The sequence below is a fragment of the Dipteris shenzhenensis genome, chromosome 1 (assembly GCF_047967505.1).
Source record: "Dipteris shenzhenensis isolate YYH24624 ecotype China chromosome 1, Dip_SZ_1.0, whole genome shotgun sequence".
NCBI lineage: Eukaryota > Viridiplantae > Streptophyta > Polypodiopsida > Gleicheniales > Dipteridaceae > Dipteris > Dipteris shenzhenensis.
This window is the reverse complement of record NC_141596.1, coordinates 70976347-70990530: the sequence shown is the minus strand read 5'-3', so window position 1 is coordinate 70990530 and position 14184 is coordinate 70976347. Positions and strand designations below refer to the sequence as shown.

At 43.9% G+C, this 14184-nt stretch overlaps 1 protein-coding gene across 1 annotated transcript in view; it reads left to right on the top strand.

The window, feature by feature from the left end:
* Positions 1-1766: 1766 nt before the first annotated feature.
* The window catches only part of KAPP (kinase associated protein phosphatase), a 105069-nt gene continuing 92651 nt past the window's right edge, over positions 1767-14184 (top strand). The window contains exons 1-6 of the mRNA XM_087377982.1: positions 1767-2243; positions 2340-2505; positions 2594-2757; positions 2853-3020; positions 13219-13380; positions 13511-13572. Of these exons, the coding sequence (XP_087234108.1) occupies positions 2133-2243; positions 2340-2505; positions 2594-2757; positions 2853-3020; positions 13219-13380; positions 13511-13572 (833 nt within the window). The 5' untranslated portion in view covers positions 1767-2132. The remainder of the gene's footprint in view (positions 2244-2339; positions 2506-2593; positions 2758-2852; positions 3021-13218; positions 13381-13510; positions 13573-14184) is intronic.

Genomic DNA, 14184 nt, shown 5'->3' with positions numbered 1-14184 from the left:
AGCTGTGATTTTGATCTCATCCCACAAAGCCATGGTCATTCATAATCCTTACCTTCCTTTAGTGGTTCTCTGATTGTGGTCTCATAACTCTTTGCTATATTGTCTTTTGTTTAGATCCTTTCCTATGGCCTTACCATGGTAGCTCTACATAACACCTCTAATTTTTCCCTTTTACATGTAGCCACATAATGGTTCTTTGATGATGTGGATAAGGCTTAAGATATTGTAACTTATGGACTTTTAGTGAAGGGCACACGTTATAAGGATGCCATATGAAAGGTGGTTTGGTATCTTTTGATGGGTTCTCCAATGATTTGCCTACTAGGTCTTCGATGTATTATAGGCCTATGTGTGGGTTACATCCCTTCCACAAGGTCCCTTCAAACAGAAGATGTAATTGAGATACACGCCAATATCTAGCCATTAAAGTATGCTTTCAAATGGCAAGGATAAATAATGTTGGCCAAAGAGATATCTTCGAAGGCCTTGCATATATCTATGATCTATCAGTTTTGTTAATCCTACATACATCTTAGTTAATCTCCAATATGCCATACCCTTTGCTTCCCTTCAATGTCTATATGGCCTGCTTAGAGTATCCATGTACTTAATATGATTCACCTTGCTATACCATGAATGTCTCGGTAATATGTGGAACTCTTATGCTCGGGATATCCTTTGGTTTATTTATGATGTATGGAATAGTTAGGCACATTGCAGACTATCCTCGCCTCATGTTGCAATTGGAGCCATCCTTGATTTATGTTCCCACACTGCACAACCCATGACCCATATCCATATGTTCCCACAATGCACAACCCATCCTTCAATATCTACATGGTCTGCGTAGAGTATCCATGTACTTAATACGATTCAACTTGCTATCCCATGAATGTCTTGGTAATATGTGGAACTTTTCTACTTGGGGCATCCTTTGGTTTATCTATGATGTATGGAATAATTAGGCACATTGCAGACTATCCTTGCCTCATGTTGCAATTGGAGCCATCCTTGATTTATGTTCCCATGCTGCACAACCCACAACCCATACGCAACACTTTTCATATCCCTTTTCCCCTCTTCCTTTGCAAGTATACAAACTTTAATTTGTTTTCTTTGCAATTATACAAACTTTCTTCTTGTAGGCCAATACATGTCCTCTCTATAAACTATAATTTGTCAGTGTGGACATAATGAAGATTTGCAAGCTAAAGAGCTATCGTTTTCATTTCTATAATATAAGTCTCGGCAAAGGGTTTGTCTAAAGTTTTCTAATATAAAAAACTTAAGGAATCTAGCATGTGTTTGTTCATGCTCACCATTATACTGGACTATGCATGAGGGTTTGCTAATACTTTCTCTCCCTCCTCTTCGCCTCCTTTAAAAAGTTGATATTCCTATCAAATGAAGGGCCCCACTCTCTTGCCCCCCAGTCTTTAGCCAAAATTTTCTTTTTAAATTTATGGTATTAGAATAATAGGTAGTCAGGCTGTGTGACACCTATAATCCCAAGCTAGAAGTTATGTTTATTCTAACATCATCTTGGAGAGCGAAAACTTCTCCAAGAAGCTCCCCACTCAGACCGTCTCGAACCTTCCAAACATTAATCGACCCTCAAACCTTACGTAAGTCGCCTTAATCAAGCGCCTCATGTCATTTTTTTTAATGGACGAGTGAGGTCCATAGGACAAGGGTTATACACTCATTATGAAGATAGTAACACATAGCATAGAGAGTTGCATTTGCATAGGCGTTTGGGAAGAGCACTCTTGTTTTCTCTTTAGTTGTGTGGTGGTGAATCCCCGTGATGATTGTTGTTGCCTTGTTAACAAGAGGCTACTCAAGGATTTACACATCATGGCTGCAGAGAAACAGTAAATTGAAGAGTTCGGACTGTGATTCATGCACAAAGATTGTCGACAGAGCTTCTCTCTCAGGTGATATCGAACCCAACTTCCATCCCTGACGAAGAAGCGAGCAGAACAAGATACGTCATCGGATTGGTCAGATGGTGATTAGTGCTCCCAGCAGCTCCGTAAGAAAGACATGCTTCTGGCAAGGGGTGATTAACAGGGATTGGCGAGTCTGGGATCGCGAGGAACTTGAAGCATGAGTCTGGTGAAGTGGAAACAATGTTGGAGAAAGGGATCTTCGCAGCGATTTTGGTTGCGTCTGCTTTCATATTTTTTCTGTTCATCTGGAAACTCTGGCATTGCTGGTTCCAGTATCGTCGCGATGAGACGGTGGGTTTATCTTAATTTTGTTGCCTTGAGTACATTTCTTTCTCCTTCGATGAGCTTCAGTGGCTAATTTTGTTCTTTGTTACTTGGAATCTCCAGTCAGATGAAGCGTCTGAGCCTCTTATCTTAGAAGTAGAAGATGTCCCGGTCGTTCAGACTTTGAAAGAGGGAGTCGCGCGCGAGCACAGTTTAAACCGTCCTGCGAAGGCTCCTGAGCTTTCGGAAGCAGTTGCTCTCGATTTTGACACACACGAGCCCCAATCTAGTGGGTGTTTCAATGCGTCGCGTTCTGGCTTGCACACTACTTACGTTCGTGTATTTCGGTTAACAACTTGTGCTTATTCTGGCCGCAGGAAATACTATAACTTTGGAGGTCATTTCTGGGCCTTCAACTGGGACTCGCGTCTCTCATCCATCTGGTCAGTCTGTTACTGTTGGAAGAATATCCCAGAACAATCTCGTGCTAAACGACCCTGAGGTTTCGGGAAAGCACGCTTGCATCAAATGGAACTCACAGGTTATTTCGCTGCAATAGGGCGACAGCCTCTAAAATGCGATCCTGAACGTTTCGTGTTCACAACTGAATCTCTCTCTTTTTTGGCCTCTCTGCAGAAATCAGTGTGGGAGCTCATGGATATGGGTAGCCTCAATGGGACTTCTATAAATGATCAGGCCATTTCTTTAAATCAATCTCGTAGTACAGCCTTGAGGAAACCCGGTGTTCCAGTTGAATTGGCCACGGGAGATATTGTATCATTAGGAGCGACTTCTCAAGTCCTGGTGAGCTGGTTCTGCTGTACTTTGCTTCATATCCACACTTTAAAGACCCTTTTTCTTTGGAAGCCCATTCTTAAAAGAGGGGGGGATGCTCATAAAAACAAGACAGCAAAAAGACACCACTCAATCAAGGATGTGCTGAACGGATTGCTTTTCTCACATGGCATTTATCTGTCGGGTATTAGATTGAAGAACTATACAAGCACAAAGCAGCAGTATATAAAATTATTTATCTCAGCAAATGAAGCCTTATTGGAAGCTGGAATTGCAGGAAACACATTTCATCCACTATCACACAGTAGAGGATGCTCAAACTGCCGCAAATAATGACTCTAGCCCTTAACTTACAGAGTGTCTACGAAGAAAGCATTCCTTGAGCTATTGCAGCACATTCGATCCGTTCCTGTCCTCCTGAGGAACTGGGATGATTGTACACCCTCAGGCCTCCCTTCCCAGCCAGGTATGGCTCCAGATGTGCTGCCCACGTGACGGCCATGATGCTGTCCATGTGGCAGCCCCTTAACTCTTTCCCTTATTGTCTGAATAGTCCCCACATGGCAGCCAGGATGCTGCCCATGTGGCACTCCCTGGTTCCCCCCCCCCAAAATGCTCTCCTCATATGGGGGGTTACAGACGGGGAGGTGACCTCTATATTCCCGCTGTCACTGATCCATCTTGGCCCAATACCAACATGTCGATGAAGATGCTCCAGCAGCTCCCGTGTCATAGCCCTTTGGAACACTTTGGCGTCGTCATTTTCTTCTCCTGGCTTTTCAACCAGTGGCTCCTGCTCCACCAGGTCTGGTTCCGCTTTTGCACACCTGGAAGTTGGCAGCACTTGATGGCATGACCACCTTCAGTCACGAACCCCCCTCTGAACTTGAGCTCTCTAGGTACTAGGATCCCCCAACTGTCTCCCTCATGATAGGTGAGCAGCCTGAAGTTCTCTAGGCACCAAGTTCTCGGGGTCTGTTTCAACCCGTCCTCCATCTGGCTAGGTCTGCAACCAAACAACATATCCCAGACATCATATCCCAGGCACAAATCTAGATTACATGGACGGTCAAGCTCCAACTGTGGTTTTGCATTATGGTCCCTCTCTAAGTCACAGCCACCATCTGACCCTAAGTCTTCAGGTTCTGTCGAAGAATTCCCCTCTGCTTCAGCAATACCAGCCAAGCACCTAGATGACTCCATGCACTTGTCACTGATCACCTTCACAAAGGATCCTGACTCGTCTTCTAACCAATCCTCAATGTTTGACATTCTGACAGTAACACCAGGGTCCACATATCTAATATTAGCAGCACACGGAGTGGCCACCTGTTGGAAAGGTCACCTCCCCATCTGTAAGGCCCCAAATGAGGAGAGCGTGGGGGAGGGAGACCTAGGGCAGAAGATGCCCAGAGAAGAGAGAGAGAGGGGGCTGCCACATGGGCAGCACCTCACAAGAGAAGAAGGCTGCAAAGGACGGAACCTGTGGAAGGAGCAGAAGGTGGGGACAGCAAGCCCTAGATCTGACCTGGCTGGGTGCGATGATGTCAGCAGCAGTACGGTTCAGTACAGCGCTGCACACGTGGCTGGAGAAGAGCCTGGCAGAGGGCAGAACCAGCAGCAGCAGGGTGAACAGGCGCTGACATGGCTGGGGCCTGGTGGAGCAGCAAATGGGGCTGACAGTGGGCAGTGGCATGCCTTATATAGGCTGGGCCCCTGCCTTGATTGGAGGGCTAAAGGCCCTAGAAGTGTGGGCCAAGGGCCCTAGTTTTGTGAGCCCTTAAAGGGCTGGACCAGCAGCAGTCTGGTCCTTAAAGGGCCCTAGTTTTGTGAGCCCTTAAAGGGCTGGACCAGCAGCAGTCTGGTCGGTCAGTCTGGTCGGCCAGTATGAAGCTGGCCGGTTGGTTTTTTGCAGCAGGCCTTGGGGCCTATAAAAGGAGAGGCACTTGCCTCATTTCATCATCCAGCAGCCAGCAGTTCCAGGGCAGAAAGGAGCAGCAGGAAGCCTACGCTCTGGGCCTATCTACAGGAGGTGAGAGAGTGCAACAGGTGCTGCAGACTTAGCTCTAGGGAGAGACTGGACCTTGGCTGTCTTCTAGGGCAGCAAGGTGCTGAGATCATCATACCTTCTGGAGCAACCATTCACAAGCAGGTTGGAGCAGTGGAACAGGGACCTGAGTGCTGCAGACAAAGCTTGGCAGGGGCTGCCCACCTAGGCTGATTCACAGGCAGTAAGGTGGAGAAGAACACACTGGACAGAAAGTCTACTTACGCTCGAGGTGGAGCACGCGGGCTCGAGTCTAGAGATAGCCGACAGATAGGAGAAGGACCTTGTGGTTAGATCAGAGGACCACACCATTGGTGGGACTCTGGATCTATCTCTAATGTATTGTGTCCATAGTTTTGGACGGAAATATATATTTTGGTGGTGTCTCTATCTGGCTGGTTCATTGTCTATTGATGAGTCTGCACACCTATTTTATGCACATTAAGTTAAGAAGTTTGTGATTCCACACCCACACCACACTGTGTGAGCTCCTGGGCATTACTATCAGTCTTCCATTGTGCGTACCCTCTATTGGTTATTTTCTAACACCACCAAGAGAATAATCACGAAAAACTAGTAGACCATAAGTTCTTTACTCATGATGGAAGAATCTTCATGGGAGTATCAACAATGGGCAAAATACTGACCAAAGAGAAAGAGTGAGAATCGAAATGATCTTCCCGTTCGACATGACGCAAGAAGGTATCCAAGCAAGACTCATAGTATTCTAATCAAAGAAAAGATTCATATGTCCAAAAATCTCACAACTCACAATCACATCGAGATCATATTCCAAATAGAAACCAAAGAGGAATCTATTCACTAGGATGCGAGAAAGGGAGATCCAATTGCCTTTGTTAAGTCCGGTTTAATATGTAACAAATACTTAGGCATCATCAATGTACCATATATCTAAAAAACTTCAAGAGATATGCAACAAAAGTACATGTTAAAAACCATCAAATTATAATGCCACTTAATTACAAATCAAAACCAAATTTTCAAAACCCAGTCAATTTAATAACAAGACAATTTAGATCATAATTCATAAAAAATTGGGGAACTCCTTGAACCAAAAGTGGTTCGAAGATCCAGTCGAAAAATAAGTGGGTGTCGGTCAAAATTAGGGATCTCAAACTCTTCATTGCTTCTTAAGAACTCGGAAAAAGTACAAAGACTATAAACAAGTTGTGTACATTTAGAACAGCACGAGCCTTCTTCGATATATTTCTGGTACTAAGGGGTTTTGTAGTAGTGAAGAGCTACCGAGAGTTCATCCATCAAGGAATCCATCTCTCGTAGTAGGTCATGAGGCCTACAAGGAATAATCTTCGAGGTAGCCTCGTCCTCTATCTCGATAAATCAATAGTCCAGGGATGGAGTTTGATTGCTTTGATGGCCTTCCATAGGAACAACAAGGTATGAAGAACAGACAATCGAGCAAGGATGACGGAGAGGGTGAAGGGGAAATTGGGGTAAATAGAGGTGGGGATCCCGAAAGCCTAATGCTTTGAATAAAAAAACACAAGGGCTTTTAGGAAAATCTCATCCACGCTTTTCCAAAAGCATGCTGCCAAAAACAGCGATGCTTTTCTATTCTTGACCAAATTAAAAAAGTGAAGTGCTTCGCAATCATCTAAAAGGTAACAGCACCCTAGACGCCAGGTTTCCATCGCCTCTCCTACCGCCACATGAGATGACTCCTTTGACTTTGAGCTAGCACCCTTCTTCTTTTTGCAATCTTTGGCAAAATGTCCTGGCTGATCGCAGTAGTAGCACTTCCTCTCTTTTTCTCTACTTCCTGTTGTCTTCATCTGAAGAATCCACTCTGTTGTTCGGTTTGGGCTTACCTTTACCAGGCTTACCCTTGCCCTTGCCCTTGCCTTTGCTCGCGTCCTGCGCTATTAGGGCCTTGTCATCCTTATCCGTATCATTGTACTTCTTTTCTATAGCTTCTTACTACAGAGCAGTAGTGGAACCAGCTCCTCGGAAGTCACCGGTGCCCTGCAGTTATCTTATTCACAAAACTACTATAGCTCCAAGGGAGCATTCCGAGCAACAGCCTTATCATCTTGATCAAGCTCGTCCTTTGACCAACTGTCGCTAGTTGATCCCGCACCATCTTCAACTTGGTGATGTGTTCCTGCACCGATTCCCCTTCATCCATACTCATGCTGTATAGCTCCGTCTCGAGGTCCAAGATGTGTGCCCGTACCAATTCCCCTTCATCCACCATAGTCACATGAAAACGCGTTTCGTCCTGTCGAAATGCTACGAAACGTTTCGTCACGAAACATTTCGAAACGGGATGAAATGCTCTGCACGAAACACTGTTTCGCCCAAATCCTAAAATATTTTTTAAAGCAAAATTTTTCCATTTTTTCAATGATTCAATGTTCATATATCTAGATTCTAGAATACATATGCTTTTTAATCCTTAAAGATTGATTAATAAAATAAATTTGAAGAATGTGTTGGTGTTTTATATATCCTTTTTGGGTTTCTTGACTTGTATTCCTCTTTGTTAACTCTAAACTTGAGTATAAAATATCTTAGTAGCCAATAGCCTTGAATATATATATTATCATTTCAAAACCTATCCATTTCATCTGACAACACGAAACGAAACGAAACAAAACTGTGGAAATGGTGAAACAGATGAAACGTTTCTTGTGACTATGATCCATACTCATGCTATACAGCTCCATCTCGAGGGCCAAGATTCTCGCCTCATTGTCCAGCTCATACATATCCCTCAATGTCGTCTAGGCCTCGAAAGCCATCTGAATATGCAGCAGGTGCATTAGTCAAACCAAAAGGCATCACAAGGAACTCATATAAGCCAAATGAAGTGCGGAAGGCAGTCTTGTAGACATCTTCAGGCCGTATCCTTATCTGATGGTATCCACTTTTAAGGTCAATACGACTGAACATTGAGGAACCTTCCAACCGATCCAATATATCATCAATGTGTGGAATTGGAGAACGGTTCTTAATTGTGACTTTATTCAAAGCCCTATAATCAATACACATTCTCCAACTGCCATCCTTCTTTTGCACAAGCAACACAGGGGAACAGTAAGGAGAATTACTTGGCTGTATTAATTCCTTTTCCAAGAGTTCCTTCACTTGTGACATTATCTCTTCCTATTGTGCCTTACTGACACGATAGGGAGGTATATTAGGCGGTGAGCTTCCTGGAATTATATCAATTTGATGATCCTTGGGCCTGTTGGGAGGTAATTCTTGAGGAAGTGCATCTGAGAAACAATCCTAAAAATCTGAAATAAAAGCAGCCCTTTCTCTATCTAAAGCAGAAAGAGTAGAGCCTTCCTGAATTGGTTGGCTATCCTCTTTGACAAAAATCAAGTACGCTGAAATATGATGCTTTATTACATTGGAAATACAAGAAGCTGAAACTACAGGGATGGACTCCCCTTTCAACTTTACATCAAGTACATGATTTTTGCCTCTATGAGTTAAAGAAATCTTCTTGTTTCTCATCTGCACATCAGCCCCCACCCTGTACATCCAAGGCATCCCAAGCAAAGCATCACACTCTGGCAAAGGCATAATGTAGAAGTCCTCTGCATCCTGATATCCCTGGATATGCATCCTCAACTTGCCAATGATAGGAGTGATAGGTGTGTTGAGTTCAGGGTTGGCCATATCACACATGCCGGATGGCCCCATTTTGTCAGGCTTGATGCCAAGCCTTCCTGCCATATCAGGAGTTATGAAATTCGCCTTTGCCCCAGAATCAAAGAAAAACAAACAATTCTGATTTCTGAATTTTCCCCATGCTCTGCACATCTCAGTCTTTTTCATTTCCTCTTCATCATGTGCATGTGGCAAACTCCCAATCACATCTGGAAGAAGTCCTGCGGAAGGTTTAGGCCTTTTGCCCTTCCGATCAGCCTATTTATCACCATTCTTATCATCATCTGACCTGTCTCTTTTCTTGGATGGGCAATCATAAGAGCGGTGTCCCTCTCCTTTGCATATAAAACATTTGTTTTGCTCCATGAGTGACTTTTTCTCTTCATCAGATAACTTGGTATGGGGCTGTTTATTAGGCTGTCTACGCCTTTGACCAGCTTTGAATTGGGCTTTTCCTCCCTTTTGAAACGGTCGTTTGCCATAATTTTTATTTTCAGATTTGATGTCCTTATCTTGGTGTTTGGCAGCCCGTTTGTTGTCTTCTTTCTTGTTGTCCATAAAGCCCAAATTCTTCTCCTGCATCCATGCATATGCTGTCCTTGCATTCTCAATTAATTGAGTCATAGAACCCACCTTGGTTTTGATGCAATAGTCACGTAGCTCACTAGGCAATCCACAACAGTACCTCTCTATTTGTTCTTTCAAAGAAACATGCCTGTAAGAGCTCAATGGCAGCAAAACATCCCAAAACCTCTGGGTGTAATCATTAAGATTCTTGCAAAGTTTGTATGACAAGTCATGCCAGTGTAAAAGGTTGATGTACCACTTAAGTGCATTGCCTTTCAAAAATGTGGCAACCTTCCTCATCTTGGATGCTTCTGTAAACAAACCCCCAAGAAATGCAGCATCGAACTGTTGAAGGAACGTGAGGGCTTTGTACCTATGTCTCAAACTTGACATGAGAACCACCATCCTTAAATTCTTTATATACATTTGATATTGGCTGCCCCAAAGATGGCTGTATATTTGCAGCATTCCCTTCATGAGGGAGAGCCATGCTTGGCTGAACATTAGGCATGGGAGCATATGCTGTGGCTTGTATGCCTGGCTGCATTCCCACATTGTCATACATGGCTTGCTTTCTATGCCCAATTGGTGGTGAAATCAAAATAGCATCAAAGATAGAATCTGTACCAAAATATTCAGGTTGCTGCTTCAAATATGGCTGAGGTGGTTGAGCCACATTAAAGGACTGCACATTATTATCTTGAGGAGTACCAGACCAAGGCCTTGTGCTGGCTGCTCATACTGTTGCACTGGCTGTACTTTTTGTACCTCTTTCTCAAGTGCTCTTTTGGGTGATTCCTCTCTCTTGGAAGTCACTTTTTGAGTCATTTTTGATGGCTGTCCCTCATGGGAAACTGATGCATGAAAGTGCGGTCCGCCGTGAGAAGCTGATGCATGTGTGTACTCACTCTTTCCGTGCTTGTGCTTTCTTGATTTCTTCTTCTTCTTGGCATTTGTTTGCACAATCTGAGCCAAATTTTGAGCCAGCTGAGTCAAAGCAGTCACTGCACTTGCAAGCTGTGCATTCAACATAGTAGCATGATCTGACTTACTGCTAGAACTAGTATCACCATTGAGCTCAGTTGTAGCTTCATGTGTAGCCTGCATAAAAGGCATTTGTTGTGCTCCTTGCAGCTGTACACTAGCTGGATCATTAAGGATTTCCTGCCTTCTCCTTTGAGGAGTTGTGGAGCTCTCTTGCTCATGGGTACTCACCATGTTTATGGTTGTAATATTCAGCTGTCAAAAAGTGCAGCAAAGATATCCTTCCACCAAACTACCGAGGCCCACCTCTTGAGAAAGAGTGTGTGGTATCCCGGCAATGGAACCAATGAAACTGGCCTTAATCACTCAGAGGGCAGTGGAACTAAACCTTTAATCACTTCAGCACTTATTTACTGCTCACAAAGCATATATCACAACCATTAACCATTGCATGATCACCATTTGGCATTTACCCATTTGTTCACAAACAAAACCACTGAAAAAGGGATGGAGGCTAGAATGCCCCTGCTCAACAAACATAGACAAGTGCACCCGATTGGCCCCAAACACCGTGGCACCCCTTTCGGTATTTCTTTATATTTCATAGTGAAATGATTACAAGTTGCATCTGGGAGACCTTTCCCATAGGCTCAACCCAAAGGCATTCTCTTTTTCGAGTGCAATTCCATTGGCTGTCCAGATGCAATCACACTGCACCCAAGCTGCACTCTCTTTGAGTGGTTTCCAGATGGCATTCACAAAGCTTTTTAAAGCTCCAAAATAAAATCAGCAAAGTACCCAACCAAAGAATGACTCATGTAGCACTGCCTTGGCACCTGTGAGCCAAGAAAGAGGCGGCACACGAGGCCAACCAATAGCTTATGGCAAAAAGAAATTGGAGCAGCAAAATCACAACTCACCAAGCCCTGAAAACTCGAACCAAGTCCTCAATCGCCAAGAGGACATAGTAGCCAATGGCCAATTGCATTCTCAGCCAAAGAGGAGTGCAAAAGCATGAAGAAAGAGCATTTACAAGAGCCGACCAGCAAGAATTCCACTGAAAAATGCGAAAAGAAGCACTTCTGTTGCGAAGAAATGGGAGTTCTTGGGCTCAAAAGAAGCGTGCTTCAGAGAGGAATGCATTGAGAAGGTTTTGGAGAAGTTTCATCGCCGGAAAGTCCTCCAAAACTGAGAAAAACCAGTCAACCAGCACGTGGGACCACTTGAAATTCAACAGAAAGCTGTAGCTTTGCAAGAGTAGAGGCCCAGGAGGCGGTAGGAGCAAAAAGGTCCAGGAAAAGCCACTTTTGCAAATTCGACCAGCAAAAGAAGTGCTCAGCTCTGCCCATTCTACCAAACGCACGGAGGGAAAAGCATATCACTACGAAGGGGAGGCAGAGGGGAAGCCATCAGGCCATCGGGCCAAACGGAAGTCGAGGAATCCAAACGGGTGAGGAGTTATGAAGAAAAACGGAATTCAGCTTAAGGAGGCTGAAAAACCAGTCCAAAAACAAAGGGAGAAGATGAGAGAGAAAACTACACATGTGAAGTTTAGAAGGCCCAGGAAGGTCCAGGAATGGCAAAGGAGCATGTAGAAGGCACTAGAGCCACCTGGAACTCTAGGGGGGCCACTGAAGGTACATGGCCCTCTAGGGGGGCCCATAAAAAATGCCACATCATCATTTCCCAACAACCACTCTTTTAATTCCTTGGAATGCCTTTGGGCCTAGGAATTAATTACGCTTATGTGCTAGGCACCATGCCGCGTTTAATTACACATTATTAAGCCCATGCTTGGACTTTTAAAACCAAAGTTGTCACGGTCTTGTACTACATTAAAGTACTTAGAATTTCACGCCCCCGTGACAGATCAAGCTCCACCTTGTGGCTAGGAAACTCTGTAAGCTAACAATGGAAATAGAACTCTATTCTAAGGATGTCAAGGATGCTTCGGGGACCTATTCTTGGGCACCTTAAACAGATTTTTAATTTACAGCAAGAGATGAGAGAATCGAAGTCGCAACTAGCTGAAGTCATAGCTAGATTCCAGGTTCTTGAGGGGCCTAGCAAGGAGGCATTTATTGACGAGGCTGTGAAGTCTTGCAAGGCTTCCTCAACTAGTTTATACAGTCAAAGATTTGGATCACACTGAAGTATGAACAATCAAGAAAGAAGTGATTGTGGAGGTTGACATGAGGGCAAGTAAAACTGATGTCCAAGAAGAGATCAAAGAACAAGAAGCTAGACACAAGAATGCATTGAAGATTAGTGTGGGGGGGACTTCCTAAAGATTGGTACAAAGGTGGCCTCTTTTAGTGTGACTTTAGCACATATTAAAGCAGCCATGCCTTGCATTGAATGAAGGTTGATGATGGAGCAATTAATTTCTGGCACTCTAGAGGACATGCTATCATTACCCTTACCTCATGAGATTTACAGATCAAACTTCTCCGACAATTTTAAAAGTTGAAAGAGACTAAGGTATGGATAGCCGAGGAACTCACACGAGGCCAACTGAAACATAAGGCAATTGAATTAGCTAAGGTCAAGGCTGCTAGAAAGGATGGAAAATGGGCAATATACCGTGAGGGCGTATCACTCATCAAGGAGTTTAAATCCAAACTAAAGACTCTCAGTCTTAAACTGATGTATGGTCAATTATGTTTCTTAAGACTATATATGTAGGTACTCTAAATAATAGGGTTGCTTTTGCATTCCTTGGGAGGTGCCATGTGCTCTCCCTAAAGCTGATGTACTAGATGGTTTTTTCTGCTGTCCCATAGACCTGTTGGTCTCCTGTGGACATTAATAGACTTTCTTTCTTTCTTTCTTTCTTTCTGTATGCATCTTATGATGTTGAACCTGACAGGTATTCATGGTAGCTTAAATGTGTACACTACTTTGGAACAAGGGGCTGCTAAAAGCAAGTAACAGAGTTGTCTCCTGCAGGTACAAGTCTGCAATGATAAGAAGGGCTCTACATTGAACATAAGGTCCTGCCCTTTTGAAGTGGGTGTCGCCTCTGATCCCATGGCTCTGCGCAGAGGAGGAAAGCGGCTATTTATGGAAGATGTATCCTTTTGTGAATGGCCATTACGAGGCCTTCAACAGGTGTGCTTATGCTTTACATACTTGAAGATATGGTCATTCCTTCTTTTTGATATATTTTGCAGTTTTATTTTCATAGCACATAAGTGCATAATGCCATCTTCCTTTTCTAAAGTCTCCAGTAACTGTACAGTTTGGAGCATTTTGTGTTTTTGATGGCCATGGTGGCGCAGCGGCTGCAGAAGCTGCAAGCAAGTGAGTTCCCTTGATAGAATTCGTGGCAATCCCATTTGGCAAGATAATCTGGCCCAACCAAGTTTGAAATGATATTAAGAGTGTGACTTATGGGTTTTCAGTCAAAATCAATTAAGTTCTTTTGGCTGATTTGTGGCTAGTTTGAAGTTTTGGTTGGTGGAACAAATGATTTGTCATGTGTCTTGGTAATCACTTGTAGTCAATATGAAATCAGGATTACCAGAAGTATGATGCTATAAGCCAAGGGCTAATATCTTTTTTTTTTTTTTTCAAAGAAAGGAACCTTCTATTAATGCTTGAAAGATTTCATACAAGACAACAGCCCCGAAGGTGCTGAGTATGAAAAACCAGAAAAGGCTGAAAGAAAGAAAACTGGCCTGTTCGAGAGAAGCCCGGCTCCGTGCCTAGGGGATCTCTGGAACTGGGGCTAACAGCCAAGTGGGGGGACTATACAGCCAGCGAATCCCTCGCGGAGTGAAGATGTAGAAAACACCTGCAGGCCAAGCCTTGCAGAAACAAGCACGCCTCTCAATAGTCGCCCTGGAGCCTGGAGTCCCACGCTCCCTGGTGGACCGTAGAGTGTAAATGATATCCTGCAAGAGGGCAACCAAG